This window comes from Vitis riparia, chromosome 18, assembly GCF_004353265.1.
Source record: "Vitis riparia cultivar Riparia Gloire de Montpellier isolate 1030 chromosome 18, EGFV_Vit.rip_1.0, whole genome shotgun sequence".
Lineage (NCBI taxonomy): Eukaryota > Viridiplantae > Streptophyta > Magnoliopsida > Vitales > Vitaceae > Vitis > Vitis riparia.
Genome location: NC_048448.1, coordinates 25,962,682 through 25,987,754, shown reverse-complemented (window position 1 = coordinate 25,987,754; position 25,073 = coordinate 25,962,682). Strand labels below are relative to the sequence as shown.

Here is a 25,073-nt window from a genome sequence, read left to right as displayed (position 1 = left end):
CCCATAATGAAACGGGTAAGCCCACAATCCTCACCCAGGCCTCGCGTCTTTTCTCTCCTTCCACCAAACACCCAACACCTATGCATATTAGAAAGAGAGAAAATAAGATTCCATAACCTTTTGTTGTTTCACAATGTAAGAGAATATTTTTTTTTTGATCAGACACAATGTAAGAGAATATGATTGGTTGTTTTTTCTTTACTTCTGCAGAAACTCTTTGACACAATAAATATTGAGCAATGAGTATTGTGACAAAATTTGGTTTAGCATTCTTCCATTTTCCATTGTTGTAGCATTTGTTGTGAACACTTTAAACATATTATGAATTCTAACTTCAACATTTCACTCATTTCATTCTTTATTCTTTTATTTTTTTTTATTTTTTTTGTTCAGAAACAAAAGATTTTTAATCGTGATAGAAAGTATATGAGAAGGATGAGGGTCCTACCCACAAAATACAAGAAATTGATTAAAGTATGACTAAACTCCTCCATTATACAAGGAGAACTATACATAAAGTTCAGTCCACTAAAGGATATACATAGGTGACATCTCCTCAATTCCGGACTAATCTCCTCTCATTGCTGTCCAATCTTTTTAATATACCAACCGAATGCCAATTGAGTTGATTAACATTAAGTAGAATGCCTTTAAAGGTGTCGGTACAAGAGGTTCGAAAGGAGGAATAGAAGTGAAGTATATCTCACAACATCTCTACTATTCTCCACTTTTCTTCAAAAATCCTAATATTTCTCTCTTGCCACACAATCTAAGGCATTGTGAGATAATCGATTTGCCAAAGGGTTTTGTCTTTGATGGAACTCCCCAAACCACTATATGAAATGGTCAACATGTCACATATACTCATAGGCGGAACTCAATCCATCTTGGCTATATTGAATAGCTTGTGCTAAAGCCTTAATGTTAACGAGCAACATATAAAGAGATGGTTGATCAATGCTCCATTCCCCATGTATAAGGTGCACTAATCATGATCAAGGAATTTGTAAGGTCTTCTCAATTGTAGTATGTCATTGGTTTTACCTTCTTGTGCACCATTAACCAAACAAAAGTCTTGACCTTAGATGAGGCTTTTGAATTCCATAAAAGTTTAGCTAGAGAGAAAGGAATTAGATTTGTTAAATTGGATATGGCTGAAAAGAATGATTTTACTGAGAATAAACCTAAAGAGAATAAAGATCAAGCTCTTATATCTATAATGAATATCATAATTGATATTGTGAGGTTGCAATAGAAGTTAAGGTTCCAAGAAAGAGAAGAAGAGTTACTAAGGACAAATGATGTTGTGAGATTTTTAGCTGTGATAATTTTGTAAAGACTTGGACATTGTGAATACAATAGTTGATTTCCCCACCACAAATCTTCCCAAAAACAAATCTCGAACTGTTACCTAACACAAAGGGAGTGTGAAGAAAAATCTTAGAATACTTATGCAATGACCTTCCAAGGACATCTATGTGACCATTTGACTAGAATGTAGATGTCCCATCCAATAGAATGTGTCCCATATGTAGGCATATGTGAGAATGATCGTATATTGGTTTGAGAAAAAATTGTACATCTTATAAGTAGCTATACAATGAAAAAAGGAACAAATTAACTCTTAGGAATCTATCCTCAAAATCATGGGTGTGAAGAGAGAGAGAAAAAGGGAGAATCCCTAATTATTGTTATTGAAAAACTGTAAAGAATACACATTGGACTTGGGTATATATATATATACATGGTAGTGGGACCCACAATACAGTAAGGAAAGAAAAGGAAAAGGAAAAGTAAATAACCTAAATAACTATACATTATTTAACACTCCCCCTCAAGCTGGAGCATATATGTTATATGCACCAAGTTTGTTACAAATGTATTTAATTCTAGGACCTCTGAGAGATTTAGTAAAAATATCTGCTAGTTGATCATTTGAATTGACAAAACTAGTCGCCACACATCCTGATGCGATCTTCTCTCTAATGAAGTGACAGTCAACTTCAATGTGTTTGGTCCTTTCATGGAAGACTGGATTGGATGCAATATGCAAAGCGGCTTGGTTGTCACAGATGAGCTTCATTTGTTCATCATTTCCAAATCTCAATTCCTGAAGAAGATGTTTTAGCCATATGAGTTCACATGTTGCCAAAGCCATAGCTCGATACTCGACTTTAGCACTAGATCTGGCCACTACATCTTGTTGCTTACTCTTCCAAGATATTAGGTTACCTCCAATAAAAACACAATACCCGGAAGTGGAACGTGTATCTGTGGGTGAGCCAGCCCAATCTGCATCTGTGTAACCAACAACTTGGGTATGACCTCTGTTCTCGTACAACACACCTTGGCCTGGTGTGCTTTTGATATATCGAAGAATGCGGATTACAGCATCCCAATGGCTATCACATGGTGACTGTAGGAATTGACTAACAACACTTACAGGAAAAGAAATGTCTGGACGAGTAATGGTGAGGTAGTTCAGTTTACCTACAAGTCGCCGATATCTCCCAGGATCTCCTAAAGGCTCCCCTTGTCCTGGTATAAGTTTGACATTTGGATCCATAGGAGTGTCTACCGGTTTATAGTCTAACATACCGGTTTCTTCCAAGATGTCTAAAGCATACTTCCTTTGGGAAAGAACCACACCGGAACTGGATTGAGCTATCTCAATCCCTAAGAAATACTTGAGTTTCCCCAAGTCTTTAGTTTGAAAGTGGGTGAAAAGGTGTTGCTTTAGGTTCTGAATACCATTCTGATCACTGCCTGTAATGACGATGTCGTCCACATAAACTACCAGATAAATACACTGTCCCGAAGAGTTATGATGATAGAAAACGAAATGGTCTGCTGTACTGCGGAACATGCCAAACTCCTGAACAACAGAACTAAAACGGCTAAACCATGCTTGAGGAGATTGTTTCAAGCCATATAGAGAACGGCGTAACCTGCACACTAAACCAGACTCCCCCTGAGCAACAAAACCAGGTGGTTGCTCCATATAAACTTCCTCAGCAAGATCCCCATGAAGGAAAACATTTTAAATATCTAACTGATAAAGAGGCCAAGAACGCATAGCAGCCATGGAGAGCAATAGACGAACAGAAGCTATCTTGGCAACAGGAGAGAAAGTGTCACCATAATCAGAACCATAAACCTGAGTATAGCCTTTAGCAACTAAGCGGGCCTTAAGGTGATCAACCTGACCATCAAGGCCAACCTTAACTGTGTAGACCCAACGACAACCAACTGTAGATTTACCAGAGGGTAAAACAACAAGATCCCAAGTGCCATTGGAGTGTAAAACAGCCATTTCATCTACTATTGCCTGTCGCCAGCCTGGATGGGAAAGAGCCTCGGGGGTGCTCTTGGGAAGAGAAATAGAAGATATAGTAGAAACAAATGCAGAATAGGGTGAAGATAATCGATGGGAAAGAGCCTCAGGGGTGCTTTTGGGAAGAGAAACAGAAGATATAGCAGAAACAAATGCAGAATAGGGTGAAGATAATCGATGGTAACTCAAAAAATTGTAAATGGGATGAGGATTACGAGTAGATCGATTACCTTTCCGAAGAGCAATGGGTAAGTCAGCAGAAGGAGGCAGAGCCGGGGCAGGAGAAGCCGAAGGGATAGGAGGTGAGTCAGCAGGTACCGCGGCCAAAGAAGGAGGAACAACGACACGATGATGGCGATGATAAACCTGAAGTGGGCGAGAAGACACTGCATCAGGTGGGGAGATAATGGGAAGGGGTAAGACTTCAGAAACAGGAAGAGACTCAGAGGTGGAGAAAAACGGTGAGTCCTCAAAGAAAGTGACATCAGCAGAGAGAAAGTAGCGATGAGTCTCAGAGGAATAACAACGATAACCCTTTTGAAGTATGGAATATTCCAAGAAGATGCATTTTGTGGCTCTGGCAGAAAGTTTGTCCTGTCCAGGAGTGAGAATATGAACAAAGCAAGTACAACCAAAAACACGAGGAGGAAGGAAATAAAATGGTTGGTCAGGGAAAAGAAGGGAATGAGGAATCTGATCGTGTAATACAGATGATGGCATACGATTAATCAAATAACATGCTGTAAGAATAGCGTCCCCCCAAAAACGAAAAGGAACATGACTATGGAGAAGGAGAGTACGAGCTGTCTCAACAAGATGTCGATTCTTACGTTCAGTTACCCCATTTTGTTGAGGAGTATGAGCACAAGAAGACTGATGAATGATCCCATGTTGGGACATAAATGAAGTAAATGGTGTAGAAAAATATTCCCTGGCTTTGTCACTGCGCAACACACGAATAGAAATATTGAACTGGGTTTGGATTTCAGCATAAAATTTCTGAAAAATAGAGAATAACTCAGCTCGATTTTTCATTAAAAATAACCAAGTACATCGAGAATAGTTATCAATGAAAGTGACAAAATACTGAAATCCTAAAGTAGATGCGGTCCGACAAGGACCCCAAACATCAGTGTGGACAAGCTCAAAAGGAGACTTTGCCCGATTATTCAAACGCTTTGGGAACGAAACACGAGTATGTTTCCCAAGCTAACAGGACTCACACGCAAGCGACGACAAAGATGAAAAATTAGGGACCATTTTTTGGAACTTGGATAGACTAGGGTGGCCTAGGCGACTGTGGATAAGGAGGGGAACATCAGTGGAAATGCAAACTGCAGGTGAAGGCGGGTGAGGTGATAGAGGCCTTGAGACTCATGTCCTATGTCAATCGTCTTCCCCGTACTCCGGTCCTGCAAAGTCACAAATTTATCAGAGAAAGTGATAGAACAGTTAAAAGTGCGAGTTATTTTGCTGATGGAAATAAGATTAAAAGGACACTCAGGGGCATAAAGGACAGAATGGAGAGGTAAGGAAGGGAGAGGATGAGCGAAACCAAAACCTTTAGCCATAGTTTGGGAACCATTAGCTAAAGTAACAGTAGGTAAGGCAGAGGTAGTAGTAATAGAAGAGAAAAGATCCTTATTACCAGATATGTGATCAGAAGCGCCAGAATCTAGAATCCAAGGTCCAAGAGAAGATGTGTGGGTAAGACAAGTAGAAGCATTACCAGTCTGGGCAACAGAAGCAACAGAAGCTGACTTGGTGGCCTGATAGCGGAGATAGTCGTCATACTCACTGTCAGTGAGGAAAATACCCTGAGATGTGGAGGAACTAGGAGACTGAGGCGACTGAGGATCAGATGATTGGGCCACGTGGGCAGTGCGGGGAGGCCGCCTGTAACTAATAACACCGATCACGAGTGTGGCCAAGCTTATTGCAATAGGTGCAATGAGGATGTTGGCCTCTACCTCGGTTACCACTGCGTCCTCCTCAAGAGTTAGTTTGAGAAACTAACATAGAAGAATCTGAAGTGTTATCAGATGGCAAAGTCTGAGTGGAGGAGATACGGAGGAGGCGAGCAAACACATCATCCAAGGATGGAACGGAGGAACTGCCAAGAATCCGATCGCGGACGGTCTCGAGATCTGAACGGAGGCCAATAAGCGTAAGAACCATGAAGAACTTGTCAATCTGTATGTGTTGATCCCCAACATCAGTAGTAAGAGGCATCACGGTCAAGAATTCCTCCTTAAGAGAGACAATCTGGCCAATATAAGTAGATAAATCCATGTCTTGTTGTCTGACATTGACAATAGAAGAAGCCACCTTATAAAGACGTTGGATATCATTCGTGTATAGCCCTTTCGCCTGATTCCAAAATTTAAAGCATGTTTTGTAGGCCCGAAGATGATGCAGAATCTTAGGATCAACTGATTGCCATAACACACTACATAACTGTGCATCTATCTTCCTCCATTGTACTTTGTCAACCTTAGGGATATCCGTCTCCTGCGTAACAAGGTGATCCTCATAACCTTGACCCATAAACCAAAGCTCCACAGAGGCAGACCAGGACAAATAATTTTCACTGCCAACCAATTTCTCCGAAGTAATCATAGGAGATCCAGATATGACAGAGGAAAAAGGGGAACTTTTAGTAGCCATATCTACTTATCTGGTGAATGAAATGCGTTTGGATCGAAGAGAGCCCTAATAAGGCTTATCGCGGACTTCCTAAGACATGTGCAGGGCTCAGGGTGGAGAGGAAGTCACCGGAGGTCGCCGGAAAGGCGGTTTAGAGGGTCGGCGGAGACAAAAAACCCCAAAAAATGCACTTTTAGGGCTCAGATGACACAAGTGCAGATGAAGGGTGGCTAGACGGCGTCAGGCGAGGCTGGAGGTGGAAGCACGTGGCCGGAAAATGCCCCACGCGCCCTCACGTGCCGGTTCGTGAGATTCAGGCTGTCGGAGAAGAGACGCGCGTGGCCGGCGCGTGGCTGGGATTCTTCTTCCGGTGCTTTGAGAAAAGTTGAAGATCTCCTCCTTGCGCACCTGATGGTATGGTCGGTGTCGGAAAAGGACTTCGCCAGAAAAGTCGCCGGCGGTGAGGGTTTGATCGGAAGCTTTAGGAGATGGGAAGGATGACCGGAATGAAACACGGTCACTGAAAGATTTCCCAGAATGGATTCACGGATAAACCGGAAATAATTAGGGTTTTTTTTCTCCCTAGGCTCTGATACCATGTGAAGAGAGAGAGAAAAAGGGAGAATCCCTAATTATTGTTATTGAAAAACTGTAAAGAATACACATTGGACTTGGGTATATATATATACATGCTAGTGGGACCCACAATACAGTAAGGAAAGAAAAGGAAAAGGAAAAGTAAATAACCTAAATAATTATACATTATCTAACACATGGGAATTTTAATTATAACTTCCTAATTTAAATTGCTATATGTAATTATCGACTTTCTTATTAAGAGGTTGAATATCCCTATTAAATAAGGGTCATAAAGGTTGATTTGTCAACACTCCCCCTCAAGTTGGTGAATAGATGTTCTCTATTCCTAGCTTACTAGTAATCATCTGAAAAATTTGACTTGAAAGTTCTTTAGTGAAGATATCCACCAACTGTCTTTCTATTGAAATATAGGAAGTACAAATTAGGCCATTGTCCAACTTCTCTTTGATGAAGTGTCTATCAATCTCTACATGCTTTGTCTGATCTTGTTGGATGACATTATGAGCAATGTTAGTAACCATCTTGTTGTCACAGTACAACTTCATTGTTCCTTCCCATTTAATTTTGAGATCATCAAGAATGGTTTTTAACCAAAGAAGTTCACATATTCCTCGTGTAATAGCCCTAAATTCTGCCTCTTTGCTTGACCTAACCACAACACCTTGCTTTTTGCTTCTCCAAGTAACTAGGTTTCCTCCTAGGAATGTGCAGTATCCTAGGTAGATCTTCGATTTTTTAGCACTGACCTTACCCAGTTTGCATCAGTGTATGCTTCCAAATTTAGGTCCATATTCCTCTTAAACAGAATGCCTTTTATAGATGTGAGTTTCAAATATTGGAGAATCCTATAAATTGCCTCTACATGGCAGTTCTTTGGTGAATGCATGAACTGACTAACCACACTTACAGCATAGGATATATCAGACCTAGTGTGTGACAAGTAAATCAATTTTCCCCCTAGTCTTTGGTACATACCTCGGTACATGCTGCCTCATCCTTGTCATCCATAGTCCTATGATTTTGTTCAATGGGGGTATTGGTTGGCTTACACCCTAACATCTTGGTTTCCTCTAGGAAATCAAGGACATACTTTTGTTCTGAAATAAAGATGCCCTAATGAGCGACCTCAATACCCAAGAAGTACCTAGCCTCCCTAGATATTTAATGTCAAATTCTATAGCAAGATGCTTTTTAAACCATTCAATCTCTTCTAAATCATCTCTAGTTTCAACTATATCATCCACATAAACGATTAGAGCCGTGACCTTTCCAGATATTGAGTGCTTGTTGTTGAAATTTGGCATTCAAAGTTAGGGTTTTTTAATTTAGGAAAGTATTTTAGGAATAAAAAAGGAGAGATCATTTAGGATGATTCAGTTTCCTAATTTTAGGAGAAATCAAGTAGATTGATTTTTTCTTATTCAGTCATTTGTGTATATATATGTGTATGGTGTGTACCTAAAGAATCAATAAAGGAATTCAGAAATTCTTCATGGTATCAGAGCCAGTTTTCTGAAACCCTAATCCCTTCTGGCCACCTCTTATTCAGGCCATCATTCATTCCGGCCAAATCTCTCTGGCCATCTCTCAATCCGACCATCTCTCATTCCGGTCATCAGTCCCTGTTCTCAGAGCCAAGGGAGAAAACGCTTTCCGGTCGGTCGAATCGTCGTCAGAAAAACATTCACCGCCGGCGAACTTTTCCGGCGACGGTTTTTTTCACACCGCAAGGAGCGTCTGGAGGAGATCTACAACTTTTCCCAAAACACCGGAGCCAGAAAACCATCCACGCGCCGCCCACGCCGTTTTTCCGGCCGGCGACTGCATCTCACGCGCCGGCGCGTGAGGGCGCGTGAGCCACTTTCCGGCGACGCGCTTCCTACTCCAAGCTCGCCTGACGCCGACCAGCCACCCTACGTACCTGTTTCTGCCATCCAAGCCCTGCACGTGCCTCTTTTGGGGTCCTTTTGCCTCCGCGAGCCCTCCGATCAGCTTTTCCGACGTCCTCCGGCTATTTTTCCTCAACTCCAATCCCTGCACGTGCCTTGGGAAGTGTTCTTCTACCTTTCGTCCATGACGAAATACGGAATGGCATCATCACAAGTATCCAGCGTCACGTCACCAGAATTAGGAGGCAGATCTGAAATTCCAAACCTTGGTGGCAGTGATTCTCCTATTTCATCAGACAAATTAAATGGCCATAACTACTTACAGTGGTCACAATCTGTGTTGCTGTTCATTTGCGGTAAAGGAAAGGATGAGTACCTCACTGGAGAAGCAGTCATGCCAGAAACTACAGAACCGGGTTTCAGGAAGTGGAAGATTGAAAACAGCATGATCATGTCATGGCTTATCAATTCCATGAACAATGACATAGGTGAAAATTTCTTGCTGTTTAGGACTGCAAAGGACATATGGGATGCACCAAAGAAACTTACTCAAGTTCTGAAAATATTTCAGAACTTTTTCAGGTTGAATCAGCCCTACATGACTTCCGCCAAGGAGAGCAGACAGTTACTCAGTATTACAACACACTCACAAGGTATTGGCAGCACCTTGACTTATTCGAGACTCACTCATGGAAATGTCCTGATGATGCAGCAACATACAGGAAAATTGTGGAACAAAAGAGACTGTTCAAGTTTTTCCTAGGACTAAACAGGGAATTGGATGATGTTAGAGGCCGAATCATGGGCATTAAACCCCTGCCAAGTCTCAGGGAGGCTTTTTCAGAGGTTAGGCGTGAAGAAAGTAGAAAGAAAGTGATGATGGGATCCAAAGAGCAACCTGCCCCAACATTGGATGCCTCTGCCCTTGCGGCTCGGTCATTTAATAGTAGTGGTGGAGATCGTCAGAAACGGGATAGGCCTTGGTGTGATTATTGTAAGAAACCAGGCCATTATAAGGAGACTTGCTGGAAGCTTCATGGCAAACCGGCTGATTGGAAACCAAAGCCACGGTCTGACAGAGATGGCAGAGCACACGTGGCTGCCAACTCTGAGAGCACATCTGTTCCCGAGCCGAGTCCATTCAACAAAGAGCAGATGGAGATGCTACAGAAACTATTAAGCCAAGTTGGCAGTGGCAGTACTACCGGTGTAGCCTTCACTGCTAATCGAGGAGGAATGAGTCGGGATAGTGGACACAGGTGCTTCTGATCACATGACAGGAGATGCTACCATTCTTCAAAATTACAAGCCAAGTAATGGTCATTCATCCGTCCATATTGCTGATGGTTCAAAGTCAAAAATTGCCGGGACAGGTTCTATAAAACTTACTAAAGACTTATATCTTGACTCTGTTCTCCATGTTCCAAACTTGGATTGTAATCTTTTGTCCATTAGCAAATTGGCCCGTGATCTCCAATGTGTTACTAAATTTTATCCAAACTTGTGTGTTTTTCAGGACTTGAAATCGGGGAAGATGATTGGCAGTGCTGAACTGTGTTCCGGGCTCTACCTCCTCTCATGTGGCCAATTCTCAAACCAAGTCTCTCAAGCAAGTTGCGTACAGTCTCAGAGTATGTTAGAGTCTTTCAATTCTGTGTCAAATTCTAAGGTCAATAAAGATAGTGAGATTATAATGTTACACTATCGCCTTGGTCATCCTAGCTTTGTTTACCTTGCAAAATTGTTTCCCAAATTATTTATCAATAAAAATCCAGCATCTTATCACTGTGAAATTTGTCAGTTTGCAAAGCATACTCGAACAGTCTATCCTCAAATCCCATACAAACCTTCGACTGTTTTCTCTCTAGTACATAGTGATGTGTGGGGTCCCTCCCGGATAAAAATATTTCTGGCACTCGATGGTTTGTGACATTCGTTGATGATCATACACGGGTAACATGGGTTTTCCTTATGAAAGAAAAGTCAGAGGTCGGGCACATTTTTCAAACCTTCCATCTTATGGTTCAAAATCAATTCAATTCCAAAATTCAAGTCCTCAAGTCAGATAATGCAAAGGAATACTTTACTAGTAGTCTCAGTACTTATCTTCAAAATCACGGCATTATCCACATAAGTTCTTGCGTTGACACCCCACAACAAAATGGGGTGGCTGAACGCAAGAATAGACATCTCTTGGAGGTTGCCCGGTGCCTTATGTTTTCCTCTAATGTTCCAAACTATTTCTGGGGGGAAGCTATTCTCACAGCTACTTATTTGATTAACCGTATGCCATCCAGAGTGCTTACCTTTCAATCCCCACGTCAACTTTTCTTAAAACAATTTCCTCACACCCGTGCAGCCTCTTCTGATTTACCACTCAAAGTATTTGGTTGCACGCATTCGTTCATGTGTATCCTCAAAATCGTAGCAAATTTGCTCCTCGAGCGAATAAGTGCATTTTCCTAGGGTATTCTCCAACCCAAAAAGGGTACAAATGCTATTCTCCAACCAACAAAAGATTTTACACCACCATGGACGTCTCTTTCTTTGAACATGTCTTCTTCTATCCCAAATCTCATGTTCAGGGGGAGAGCATGAATGAACATCAAGTTTGGGAGTCTCTTCTTGAGGGTGTACCTTCTTTTCACTCAGAGTCACCAAATCCTTTCCAATTCGCGCCCACTGAGTTGTCCACACCCATACCGTCATCAGTCCAGCCATCTCCTGTGACCATCCAGTCTCCCATGCCTATTCAACCTATAGCCCCACAACTTGCTAATGAGAACTTACAAGTTTACATCAGGAGGAGGAAAAGACAGGAATTAGAGCACGGATCACAGTCAACATGTGGCCAATATATTGACTCCAATTCAAGTCTTCCTGAAGAGAACATAGGTGAGGATAGGGCTGGAGAGGTGTTAATTCCCAGCATTGATGATTCTACTCTGCCGATTGCATTGAGGAAGGGTGTTAGGAGATGTACAGATCATCCAATTGGGAATTATGTTACATATGAAGGGCTATCACCATCTTACAGAGCATTTGCTACTTCTCTTGATGATACTCAGGTTCCCAACACAATACAAGAGGCATTAAAAATTTCAGAATGGAAGAAGGCAGTACAAGATGAGATTGATGCACTTGAGAAGAATGGGACGTGGACTATCACAGATTTGCCGGTTGGGAAGAGGCCCGTGGGGTGCAAGTGGATTTTCACCATAAAATACAAAGCAGATGGATCAGTCGAGAGATTCAAGGCTCGTTTGGTAGCTAGAGGGTTTACACAATCCTATGGGATAGACTATCAGGAGACTTTTGCTCCTGTTGCAAAACTGAACACTATCAGGATTCTTCTCTCATTGGCTGTCAATCAAGATTGGTGCTTGCAACAACTGGACATAAAAAATGCGTTTCTAAATGGTGACCTAGAAGAGGAAGTCTACATGGAAATACCACCTGGTTTCGAAGGAAGTATGGCAAAGAATCAGGTTTGCAAACTCCAAAAATCCTTGTACGGCCTTAAACAATCTCCCCGAGCCTGGTTTGATAGATTCACAAAAGCAGTCCTGAAGCTGGGCTACAAACAAGGTCAGGCTGATCATACTCTATTTGTCAAGAAGTCTCATGCCGGGAAAATGGCCATATTGATAGTCTATGTTGATGATATTATTCTATCTGGGAATGATATGGAGGAATTACAGAATTTGAAGAAGTATTTGTCAGAGGAGTTTGAAGTTAAAGACCTTGGAAATTTGAAATATTTCCTTGGTATGGAAGTGGCTAGATCAAGGAAGGGAATTGTAGTCTCTCAAAGAAAATACATACTCGATCTTCTTAAGGAGACCGGTATGCTTGGATGCAAACCAATTGATACTCCTATGGATAGTCAGAAGAAACTTGGTATCGAGAAAGAAAGTACACCGGTAGACAGGGGGAGATATCAGCGGCTCGTCGGGCGCTTGATTTATCTCTCACACACTCGGCCAGATATTGGCTTTGCAGTGAGTGCTGTAAGTCAATTCATGCACAGCCCCACTGAGGAACACATGGAAGCAGTCTACAGGATTCTTAGATATTTAAAAATGACACCAGGGAAAGGTCTATTCTTCAGAAAGACAGAGAACCGTGACACTGAAGTATACTCAGATGCGGATTGGGCAGGAAACATCATTGACAGGCGGTCCACTTCTGGATATTGTTCTTTTGTCTGGGGAAATCTTGTTACCTGGAGGAGTAAGAAGCAATCAGTTGTAGCCAGAAGTAGTGCAGAAGCTGAGTACAGAGCTCTTGCACAGGGAATCTGTGAAGGGATTTGGATAAAAAGGGTTCTTAGTGAACTGGGGCAAACGAGTTCATCTCCAATTCTGATGATGTGTGATAATCAGGCAGCTATAAGCATAGCAAAGAACCCCGTGCATCATGACAGGACCAAGCACGTTGAGATTGACAGACACTTCATCACAGAGAAGGTGACTAGTGAGACGGTTAGATTGAACTATGTTCCTACCAAGCACCAAACCGCAGACATCCTCACCAAAGCTTTACCTAGGCCTAACTTTGAAGACTTAACTTGCAAGCTGGGATTATATGATATATATTCTCCAGCTTGAGGGGGAGTGTTGAAATTTGGCATTCAAAGTTAGGGTTTTTAATTTAGGAAAGTATTTTAGGAATAAAAAAGGAGAGATCATTTAGGATGATTCAGTTTCCTAATTTTAGGAGAAAATCAAGCTAGATTGATTTTTTCTTATTCAGTCATTTGTGTATATATATGTGTATGGTGTGTACCTAAAGTATCAATAAAGGAATTCAGAAATTCTTCACTTGTTAAAGAGAGTAAGATCTCCTTGACTTTGTTAGTAGTTCATCCTTAATATGGCTTTAGCAATTCTCTCAAACCATGCCCTAGGAGATTTCTGAAGCCTATATAGTGCCTTCTTTAGTCTACACATAGAATCATTGCAGAAGTTGCCATCAAATCTTGGTGGAGCCTTCATGTAGGCTTCTTCTTCCAAATCACCATGTAAGAAGACATTTTTAACATCAAATTGCTGAAAGAACAACCAAGGTTGGTAGCCGAAGATGATAAGACTCAAATAGTGTTCATCTTTGCCACTAGTGCAAAGACTTCCATTTTGTGCTAAACCCTTTTGCTCTAGTAAATGACCCAATAAAACCACAATCCACATGATTGTATGCCTTTTCAAAATCTATTTTGAAGACTTCCCTTTCCTCCCCTGAACGCTTTTCTCATCCTCCATTTTATTAACAATCAAAACAAAATTCACAATTTGTCTCCTCTTAACAAAGACTTCTTGGGAGATGTAGATGGCTTCATGCTGAAATCTTCGTGTACGCCCTGATAAAATCTTAGCTATAATCTTGTACAAACTAGTAACTAGGTTGATAGGTCTGAATTTTGAGATTTTGTTGGGTTGACTCTTTTTTGGCACTAGAACAATGAATGTGATATTGGTGCTCTATTATCCTGTTATTGTGGAACTCTAAGAACACCATCATAAGATCCTCTTCAATCACATTCTAACACTTCTGATGCATTGCAATGGTGAAACCTTTAGGCCTAAGGGCCTTTTTCTTGTTCAACTGAAAAAAGGCAAAGCATACCTTCTCTTCTAAAAAGGGATGGTCCAGCCATGCAACACTTTCTCTTGATATGAGTGACCAATCCAATCCTTCTATGCTTCAAGAATTGCTTGGTGGCTTGGAGTGTAGCTTACCAAAAAACAGCACTATCTCTTTTGAAATGTTTTCAATGTTGCCTAGAGTTACCCCCTCTTCAAACACTAATGATTTTATGAACTTTCTATTTCGTCTATCATTGGCCACCCTATGAAAGTGCTTAGAATTGCAAATTTATTTATTTATTTATTGTATCCATTTAACCCTAGATTTTCGTCTCTAATGAACCTCTTCCTTTAATAGTAATTCCTTTCCCTTTCTTATTGTTGAAAGTTCAGGAGTTAGATTCCCTTTTTGCTCACTTATATCAATTTTGATAATGTCTGAAAGAGTGTTCTTCTTTTTCTCCTTTAAATCTCCAAAAGACATCTTATTCCATTCTTTCAATTTAGATTTGACAAAATGTAGCTTCTTTATGAATTTATGACCTTCCCAACCACTGTCCTGACACTCATGCTACTAAGAACTAAATCTTTCCTTAAAATTTAGGTGAAGCAACCACATGTTCTCAAATCTAAATGGAGTTGGACCCCACTTAAATGGGTTAGTATGTAGGATGATTGGGCAATGATTAGAAGTTAGTTTGGGAAACACTTCTTCGAGGCATTGAGGGAAACTTTGCTCCCACTCAATTGAGTACAAGAATCCATCCAACTTCTTGCAAACGGGAACTTCGTGCTTCTTTGACCAAGTGAAAGAGGTGTTTCTAAACAAAGGGTCGATTAACTCACTTTCTCTTATGCACTCATAAAAACCCTCATACTAAGTTTTAACCTAGAGCTACGTAACTTTTATGAGATTCTTGTTATGACATTGAAATCCCCCCGTTACACACCATTTTGGAGAGGTTAGACCAAAAAGGTCTTGAAGCTTTATTAAAAAAAATCCTTCTTTAGGTTGGAATTATTAGGACCAACAACTAATGTGAGCCAAAAAGTTTCCTCTTCATATGAAATCAACTTAATTGTTATTGAAAAAAGACCCTAGTAAAAACTTTGAATGCCTAAATTTGTTTGAGTCCCATATTATCATAACCCATCCTGATGCCCCACAAGCTGGAAGAATGACCCACTCCTTATTTGTAACTTTCCACGTGCTGCCTATGAACCTCCTATCACAAGTCTCCTTTTTTGTTTCTTAAAGCATCACAATGTTTGGGGTTTCAAGATCAAGAAAGTCCTTAACGAACCTTTTTTTCTTTCTAGAACCCAACCCTTTAATATTGCAACTAATGATCTTTATGCGAACACTTAAGAGCCTAACAACTACATGATCAAAACCTAAGAATCACTAAGAACTCCGGAAAAAGGTCTATACTTCCTTCTAAAATAAACCTTATTCATAGATCGTGCATTGCTATTGTTCATTGGGATGAAATTTTCATAGCATTTGTCTAGCTTGATTTTCATAGTTTCCAAAACCGACTGTACATTGGTCATTTTAGTATGTGTGAGATCCTTTATGTGAAATCCTTTCAATGAGGAGGAGACTAGTTAAGGAGGTTGATAGTTGACTGTGAAAAGCTTCTCGCTAGGGCTTCCCTAGTGAGAAAGAAACGCCCTTTAGCTCTTGGCTAGGGATATCTTAGGGGACTCCAACCTTTAAAAATGGGATTGCAAACATTAGGGACAAATGTTGAGACAAATTTATTCACTGGGGTTACAGCTAGGGAAACTAGAGTGAACCCCAAAGATTTCATCAAAATAGATTGAGACTGGTCATGGTGAGAAGCAGGAGCAAGGGAAGGAGGATGTGAATCAGAAGCCCCATCTAGAATCTGGCCCTCGACAGTGGTTTCCAGGTTAGAAGGAAATACCTAAACTAGAACATCATAGAGAAGAAGCCCTCCTCCTTTCTCAACCGCTTTGGTGCCTTTCAGGGTCATTTTTGAGTTAGGACAATGTTTTCCTTGGATGAATGCAATCGATCCTGGACCCTTTACTGGGCTTCCTTCATTTGATGGACCGGTCAAACCGTTCTCTATGGACCTTTCGACCTCTTTGTAGGATCACTCTTCAGAATAGGGTGCACATTGAAGTCCAAGTCGAATCTAGCTGTGATAGACCCATCCTCCCTTAAATCCCTTTGAAACTTCAGATTGCAATCTCTGTTTGTGATCAAACCTTTAAAGGATGGAGGCTAACTACTCATGTGAAGCCTTAGATTGTTTGGTATTGGCCTTTGAGCCAACATCTCTTGTGAAACTGCAATGCATTGGTTCTCAACAGAGGAGAAGACTGTTCCTTGGACCTTTAGGAGAAAGGAATCTGATGGGCCAATCTTTAAATGTAACAAAGACTGACCCAAATTGCAAACTTGGCATAATAAAAGGCTTGGACTCCTTCTAATTGGGTGGTCTTCCTTTTGTTGAGACATAGGGCCTAGACCCTTCTCCACTCTGTGGCCTCTTGCCATATTACACCTTATCAAAAGGAGGCCCGAGGGCTGAGGGAGCTTTAGAACATGGTGGGCTTTCCACTTCTTCTTGGCCTCTCTTCCCCACAACATGGCCTTTCCTCCTTTCTAAGACTTTGTTTGGCCTTTGTTTTGAATTTGAAATTGATAGAAGAGGAGATGGAGTACAACTGTTACTCATCTTTTCTCTGGATCTGCCATGTGTCCCTCTAACCTGATTTTGTCTAGAGACAAAACCCCCTCTTGTTGAGTCAAACTTGCCTCTGCCACAAGTTAACTTAGCCCTCCCAAGGCTTCTTTCTTCCTCACCACTAGAGATAGAGATTGTGACTGTGAAGGAGGCGGAAAGATTCTTGGAGTGGCTTCATGGGAAGAGAGTGCTTGGAGATGTGGATGATATGGTGGTTTGGACCGAAACAAAGAGTGGAAAGTTCTTGGCCAAGTCTCTCTACCTTGCTCTAGAAGTGGGCTGCCCTTCTTTGTTTCCTTCTAGCTGCATTTGGAATGTGTGGGTACAACCCAAGATTAGTTTCTTTGCGTGGGAGGCTACGTGGGGCAAAGCCTTAACCCTGGATTTTGTTCAGAAAAGAGGATGGGCCTTGGCAAATAGATGTTTTATGTGTCTTGAGAATGAGGAGACCATAGACCATCTTCTTCTACATTGTTCATAAATAATGGTCTTATGGGATTTACTCTTTACTTTGTTTGGGGTGTCTTGGGTGCTACCTTCTTCAGTTAGAGAGACTCTCCTTAGCTGACATGGTTCTTTTGTGGGCAAAAAGCGCAAGAAGGTGTAGAGAGCTGCTCCTCTTTATATTTTTTGGACGGTTTGGAAGGCAAGAAATAGAGTGACCTTCAAGGATGATGTGTTATTGACACGAAATATGGGATGAAAAATAATAAGTTCTCTCTCTATTAGATTGACTATACACATGGTTTATATAGGAGATTACAAGAGAAGAAATAGGAAACAAGAGACATAATAGGAAACTAACTTATTCCTAAACTAACCTATTTCTAAATCATAAAACTATCTATTTACAGAAATAGGAAACTAACATAATAGGAAAAAAAATTCTCCTATTCTATTTATAGCTCAACACTCCCCCTCAAGCTGAGGAATAGATGTCTTCCATTCCCAGCTTGAATACAAGATCATGAAACATTGAACTGTTCAGCCCTTTTGTTTGAATATCAGCTAATTGATGTTCTAATGGAACATAGGATATACACACTACTCCCTCCAATTTTTCTTTGATGAAATGTCTATCAATCTCAATATGTTTTGTCCTATCGTGTTGTATAGGGTTATGAGCAATATTGATAGCTGACTTGTTGTCACAATAGAGCTTCATAGGACCATCCCACTTGATTCTCAAATCATCTAGAATAATCTTCAGCCAAAGTAGTTCACACAACCCTTGAGCAATGGCCCTAAACTCTGATTCTGCAGACGACCTTGCTACCACATTCTGCTTTTTACTTCTCCATGTTACCAGATTTCCTCCAAGAAAAATACAATACCCTGTAGTTGATCTTCGATCCACTAGGGAACCTGCATAGTTAGCATCGGTGTATGCTTCTAGAGCAAGAGTATTGTTCTTCTTGAACAAAATTCCTTTCCCGGGGTTGCCTTTCAAGTAATGTAGCACCCTGTAAGCAGCTTGAAGATGAGGTTCTCTTGGATCATGCATGAATTGACTAATCACGCTCACCGAGTAGGCGATGTCTGGCCGAGTGTGAGCAAGGTATATGAGTCTACCAACCAGCCTCTGTACATTCTTTTATCCACCATTGGTTCCTCTTTAGCTTCTCCCAACTTGTGGTTTGGATCCATTGGGGTAGAGACTGGTTTACACCCAATCTTCCTTGTTTCTGCCAATAAATCAGTCACATACTTTTGTTGAGAGATGAAGATCCCTTGTGTGGAATATGTCACCTCAATACCGAGGAAGTACTTCAGTTTCCCTAGTTCCTTTATCTCAAACTCTGTTGCTAATCTCTGCTTCACTTCATGCTTTCCTCTCTCATCATTTCTAGTCACTATGATGTTGTCAACATAGACTAGAAGAACAGTTACTCCCCCTGTAGCCGAGTGCTTGATGAAGAAGAGTGTGGTCACCTTGGCTTTGTTTGTACCCAGACTCTTTCATGACTTTTGCAAATCTCCCAAACCAAGCCCTGGGAGATTGTTTTAACTCATACAGGGCCTTCTTCATCATGCATACCTTGTTACCTGTGTTTTCCTCAAATCCTGGTGGGATGTTCATGTAAATCTCTTCATCTAAATCACCATGAAGAAATGCATTCTTAACATCATACTGTAGGAGTTGCCAATTGTAGTGGGCAGCTAGTGACAACAGGATTCTTACAGTATTCATTTTTGCAACTGGAGCAAAAGTCTCCTGATAATCAACTCCATAAGTTTGAGTGTACCCTTTGGTACCAATCTTGCTTTATGTCTCTCTAGAGATCCATCAGCCTTATATTTCAGTGTGAAAATCCACTTGCAATCAACAATGTTTTTCCCTTTCGGTCGTTCAACAATCTCCCATGTTTTATTCTTTTCTAATGCACTCATCTCCTCTCTCATAGCATCCTTCCATTCCCTTTTTGTCAATGCCTCAGAAACAGTGTTAGGAATGATAGTGGTGTTTAGACTCACAATAAAATTCTTATGGGCTGGTGATAGGTGCTTAAGAGACACATAGTGTGATAGTGGATAAAGTGATCGGTTAGTGCATTCTCTGGTGCCTTTTCTGACAGCAATGGGAAGGTCTAGGTCTAGGTTGTCTGTTGAGTCAGTGGAAGTTTCACCAGGTTGTGTGTGTAAAGGTGGGTCTGATCTTACCGTGATTTCATTCCCAAGGTCTGAGTTGGATTCTTGGACCTGCTTTTGTTTGGAATGACCTTTCCCTTGAATAACCGGCTCATAGGTTGGAACAGACACAAGTCTTCATCACCATGGGTTGAGACATGAGGAAGATCAAGAGGTTCAAAGGACTCATAAGGACTATCTCCATCATTGAAATCTCCCCTGAAGAGAGGACTTGTGGAAAAAAGGTTTATTTTCTGTGAAGGTGACATCTGCAGAGATGTAAATTTTCTAGCTGAGGGATTGTAACACTTGTATCCTTTTTGAGTGGATGAGTAACCAAGGAAGACACATTTTATGGCTCGGGGGTCTAGCTTGTCTCTATGTTAGCTGTGGACGTGAACAAATGCAGTGTACCCAATACCCTAGGAGTGAGCCCATTTGAGGTTCTGAAGTGTGGATAGAACCTCTTAAGTATCTCGATGGGGCTTTTGTTGTCTAATACTTGTGAGGGAATTCTATTTATCATGTATGTTGCAGTAAGAACAGCTTCCTCCCAATAGGACTTAGGAACATTCCCTTGAAAGAGTAAGGCTCGGGTTGTGTTGAGTAAATGCCCATTTTTCCTCTCGGCTACCCCATTTTGTTGGGGTGTGTTAACACATGATGAGTCATGGAGAATGCCCTGTGATTGAAAATAGGGTGACAAAATCTGGTTGAAGTAATCTCTAGCATTGTCTGTCCTAAAGCTTTTTATTTTAATCACAAATTGGTTTTGAACCATTGAGTGGAAATTAGGTATAACAATGCAAACATCAGATTTTTGTTTAAGAAGAAAGATCCATGTAACCCGAGTGCAGTCATCAATTAAGGATACAAACCAACAAGCCCTAGAAACATTAGGTATAGTCGAAGGACCCCATATGTCACTATGAATCAAATGAAAAGGATGAGAACTTCTTTTATTGCTAATAGGAAAAGATACACGAGTATGTTTTGCCAATTCACAAGTTTCGCAATGAAACTCAGAAATGTCTAATCCTTGGAACAAATGAGGAAACATGACCTTTAAAACCCTAAAAGATGGATGACCTAGACGTAGGTGATACAACCAAACGGTATCTTTATTTGAGGAACTGAGAAGAGACAACGACAAATTATTACTAGTTTTCTGAGATGATTCAAGGTGGTAAAGACCGCTCATTTCCTTAGCAAGTCCAATCCTCCTCCACGAGCCTTGTTCTTGAAGAACACAATAAGAAGGGAAAAAATAGCATAACATTTAAGATCATGGGTAAGCTTTTGAATGGAAACAAGGTTGGCCGACAATTTTGGTACATGGAGGACATTTTTAAGAATAAGGGTAGGTGTGATGTATATGTCTCCGAAACCTGTAACGGTAACTAAAGAGCCATTGGCCACTACAATTTTCTTGTTACTTGGGCTTGGGGTATAGGTATTGAAAAGTTGAGATTTGGAGGTCGTATGGTCTGTGGCACCGGAGTCTATTATCCAAGAGTCATCATAAACTCTGTGTGAGGCATTTATACAAAAAGAGAATGAAGGTGTACTCAAGGATGAAAATGTCGGTAATTACGGATATATTGGTATTTCGATTTTACGGATATATCGGAGATATATTCGGATATATCGGAGATATATCGGTGAATATTTTGACATAAAATATCGGTAGACCTAAAATTGACCAAAACTTATAAAAATATAAAATAAAACTTTTAGAAATGAAATTAAAGTATAATAGATATTTTAAAGTTATTTTATTAAATAAATTAATGTATATATATAAATTGTACGTGTCAATAAAAATATAATTGATAAGTGTATATTGATTATTAAATTATATTAAATATTATTTCATTATTATATTGTGATATTTGATTATAATATATTTCGATGGATATTTTAACACAAAAAATCCGTAAACCTAAAATTTGATCAAAACTTATAAAATATAAATAAAACTTTTAGAAATGAAGTTAAAAACATAATAGACATTTTAAAGTTATTTTTTTCAAATAAATTGATATATATATATATATATTATATATATATATAGTATTATATATATATATATATATATATATGTTAATAAAAAATATAAATTTGATAAGTGTATATTGATTATTTAATTATATAAAATATTATTTTGATGATAAATATTGTGATTAATATGTTTAATTTAAAATCTATTTAATATTAAAATTATGATATATTATAAAATAAATGATGATAAATATATAAATTTTTAATATATTAATATTAAAACACCATGAATAAATTATGATATTTTTTACTAATCAATTAAATGAAAAATTTTCATTTAATTATAAATAGTTATAATTAATTTATTATTTAAAGTGTTTTTTTAATATTTTATTTATATCCTAAGTTTTGATATATATTTATATAGTGCATAATATTTATCAAAGGGCACGTTTGCCCTAGTGGAAGTGGAGCTGCATTGGAAACCTTTTGTTGGGGGTTCGAATCCCCCAACAGCAGGATAAAAAAGGCTCAATTTTGAGCTTTGACAGTTGACCGCCTGCGTTGACCAAGGGTTGACCGGCGATATATCCTTACTATATGTGGTGTCGGCACCCACCGACACACCGATATTTCGCTGAAATATCGCCTAGTTTCGGCGATATTTTCTTCCTTGGGTGTACTTGAATTTTCCAACATCTTCCACGAAAAAACCTGATCTCTTGGAATTAAGGCAGATCGCGAAACAAAAAAATCAACAACAATGAAGGCTGGTAAAATAACACGTGAATAAAAAAAAAATCCAGCTATGAAGGCCAGAAAAATGGCGATGAAGGCCAGAATGATGCCTAGGTCTTAAAAACCTATAGCTCTGATACCATGACACGAAATATGGGATGAAAAATAATAAGTTCTCTCTCTATTAGATTGACTATACACACGTTTTATATAGGAGATTACAAGAGAAGAAATAGGAAACAAGAGACATAATTGGAAACTAACTTATTCCTAAACTAACTTATTTTTAAATCATAAAACTATCTATTTACAGAAATAGGAAACTAATAAACCTATCTATTTACAGAAATAGCAAACTAACATAATAGGAAAAAAAAAATTCTCCTATTCTATTTATAGCTCAACATTTATCAATCCCGAGACTGAAATACTCTTTTGTTCTTTCTATTTGGTCAGAGGCTAAGTTGTTTATAGTTGACTGCCCCCTAACTATAATTAATTTTATTGATTGGTTGAGCTCTTATTAAGGTTGTTTTCTTGGCCAGCTGGGTGTTTTTCTTCTTTTTTGGCCTTTTTGGCGGTGGGTGTATAGGTATTGTATACATTGAGTCGCTTTTTTGGCGTCTCTTTATTTATGAAATTCTCTTTACCTATCAAAAAAAATAAAATAAAATAAAGATGGATGGCCAATTTGGAAGGTCCCATTAGCATTATTTAGATGTTTATCCATTATTTAATGTATTATTAGGTAGCAATGGGATGGGATTTAGAGATTGAGAGAAGATCTCATTCTTGTTTACATGGTACCTACTATAATTTTCATTGATTAGATTTCTCTACAATTAAGTGGATGTACACCAAAGTAATAGGTTGTGTGTGCGAATTTTTACTATGAAAGTTGCCTTCAAGTTTTTTTATTTTATTTTTTTGATTGGAAACAAAACATATTCATTGATATGGATTTAAAAGTACAAGTGAAAGATGAGGAATCCTTACCAAATTTACAAAATCTGATCAAAAGAAGAGGTGGAGAAACCTTCTCCAATTCTAAGAAGAACTATACATTGATAGAGCACAACATGAGACTATACAAGGAGCGGCAACTCAACAGTCCTTAGCGTTTAATACATTTACAAAAGGAACCTGAATCATTGCTCCTCCTTTCCCTATTCTAAACCTTTTGGCCTGGTTTTGGGAGTTTAATCTCTTAAGATTTCAATCCTTTTGGGAAAGAAATGCTAGGATTTTTGAGGACAAGGCAAGGAATTCAGAGGTTCTATGGGATACCATTCACTTCCTTGCTTCTTTTTGGGCATCTTGCACCACAACTTTTAAGGGCATTTCCCTTAATGGGATTCAACTAGATTGGTTAGTGTGTGTAGTTCCAAGGGCATGGGTTAGTAAGGAGACGTTGCTTTTTGTAATTACCATATGGATTTTTGCTTTTGGTATTTAGTATGTTTAGCTTTTGTTTGTGGGAGGATTCCTCATCCTTCTATTGTATTCTTAATTCCTATTTCAATATGATGCATTGTTGTTTCTTATCAAAAAAAGATTTCAATCCTTATTTTAATGTATAGTGCTGTCCAGGCCACTCATGGTTTACTTTTTAAAAGAATGCGCTATTAATCTATAGGAGTCACCTGAAGGTAAGAAGATGCTGGACTTTAGGAAATCTCTCCCTGCATTTAGAGAGAAGGAAAGGTTGCTCCAGGCAATTGCACGAAACCAGGTTTGTCCTTGAAATTCATATTCTTATTATCTGGATTTTCATTCCAGAATGTCAAACATATTTGTATATTTATTATTAAGAAATGTATTTTTCATGTTCTATCTTAATAAGCATTCTGCTATCCTTTTTCTTGATACACACGGTTGGCAGATTACGCAATGTCTTATATTTTTTTCATTGTAAAGGCAATTGTAAAGGCATGTACATTTGTGCTTATTTCAATTAATGCTTCTCCTTCCAGGTTTTTCCAATTTACTAGGGTTTTAGTATGTGCTTTGAAGGAAAAACATCAGGGAACATTTGTTCCCAAAAACTTATAGATTCGTATAGCTGTTTATTTTTAAAAAAGTTACTTCATGTTTGGAGTAGTGCCTTGTTTGAATTAGCTGTTGAGAAGCTAAAACTCTTTATTTAAGCTTTGTTGGAGGAATTTTGTTAAAAAGCCTTTTTGGTTTTAAAAAGAGCTTAATATAGAAGTTAGGAAAATGTTACTTTTATTAGAAGTTTCATACAATAAAAAAAATTTACAATACCAATATTGCCTTATGACAATTATGACTTTAGCTTCGTCTTCAGTTTCTAGTTAAAATAAAAAACAAAAACTATTCTAAATGGGGCCTAAGTATAGTTAATAAATAATAAGTGGCTTCCTAGCATCATGAAGATATGAACTACTGTTTTCTTTGATGAAGATGTGATCTTTCTGTGCTTGATGTCTGAGATTGATTGAAGAACTTGAAATATAGATGGTTGCTAAAGCTAAAGTGCAATAATTTTTTTAGTTAGCCAGTCTCGTTAAACAATTTGTTGTTAAGATAATAATATCTTCTGCATTTATGTTACACTGTATAGTGGTAAGGGCCCTTTGGGAGATCGTCCTTGCCCTTGTTGGGGTTCAATGGGTGTTCCTAGAGTCGGTTAAAGAGGCGTTATTTAGTTGGAGGGGCTCTTTTGCGGGGAAAAAAAAGGAAAAAGATCTGGAATTCCATCCCGTTGTGTATTTTTTGGACGGTATGAAAGGAAAGGAATAGATTAGCTTTTAGGGGAGAATCATTAGCTATACAGAAACTCAAAAATTCTTTTATTTGTAATTTGTGGAGTTGGGCTAGGGTGTAATTGGAGAGGAGTCCTCTTCGCTCTTAGGCTTTTTGGAGTGGCTAGCGGCCACTTAAGGGTGGGTGAGGTTGTTTGTTTTTTGCG

At 39.2% G+C, this 25,073-nt stretch overlaps 1 protein-coding gene across 2 annotated transcripts in view; it reads left to right on the top strand.

Annotated features, from left to right (window-relative positions):
• The window catches only part of LOC117905328 (DExH-box ATP-dependent RNA helicase DExH3), a 97,407-nt gene that overhangs the window by 5,741 nt on the left and 66,593 nt on the right, over positions 1-25,073 (top strand). For both annotated transcript variants that reach the window (XM_034818238.1, XM_034818239.1), the window contains exon 5: positions 23,778-23,873. In XM_034818238.1, coding sequence (XP_034674129.1) covers positions 23,778-23,873 — 96 coding nt within the window. The remainder of the gene's footprint in view (positions 1-23,777; positions 23,874-25,073) is intronic.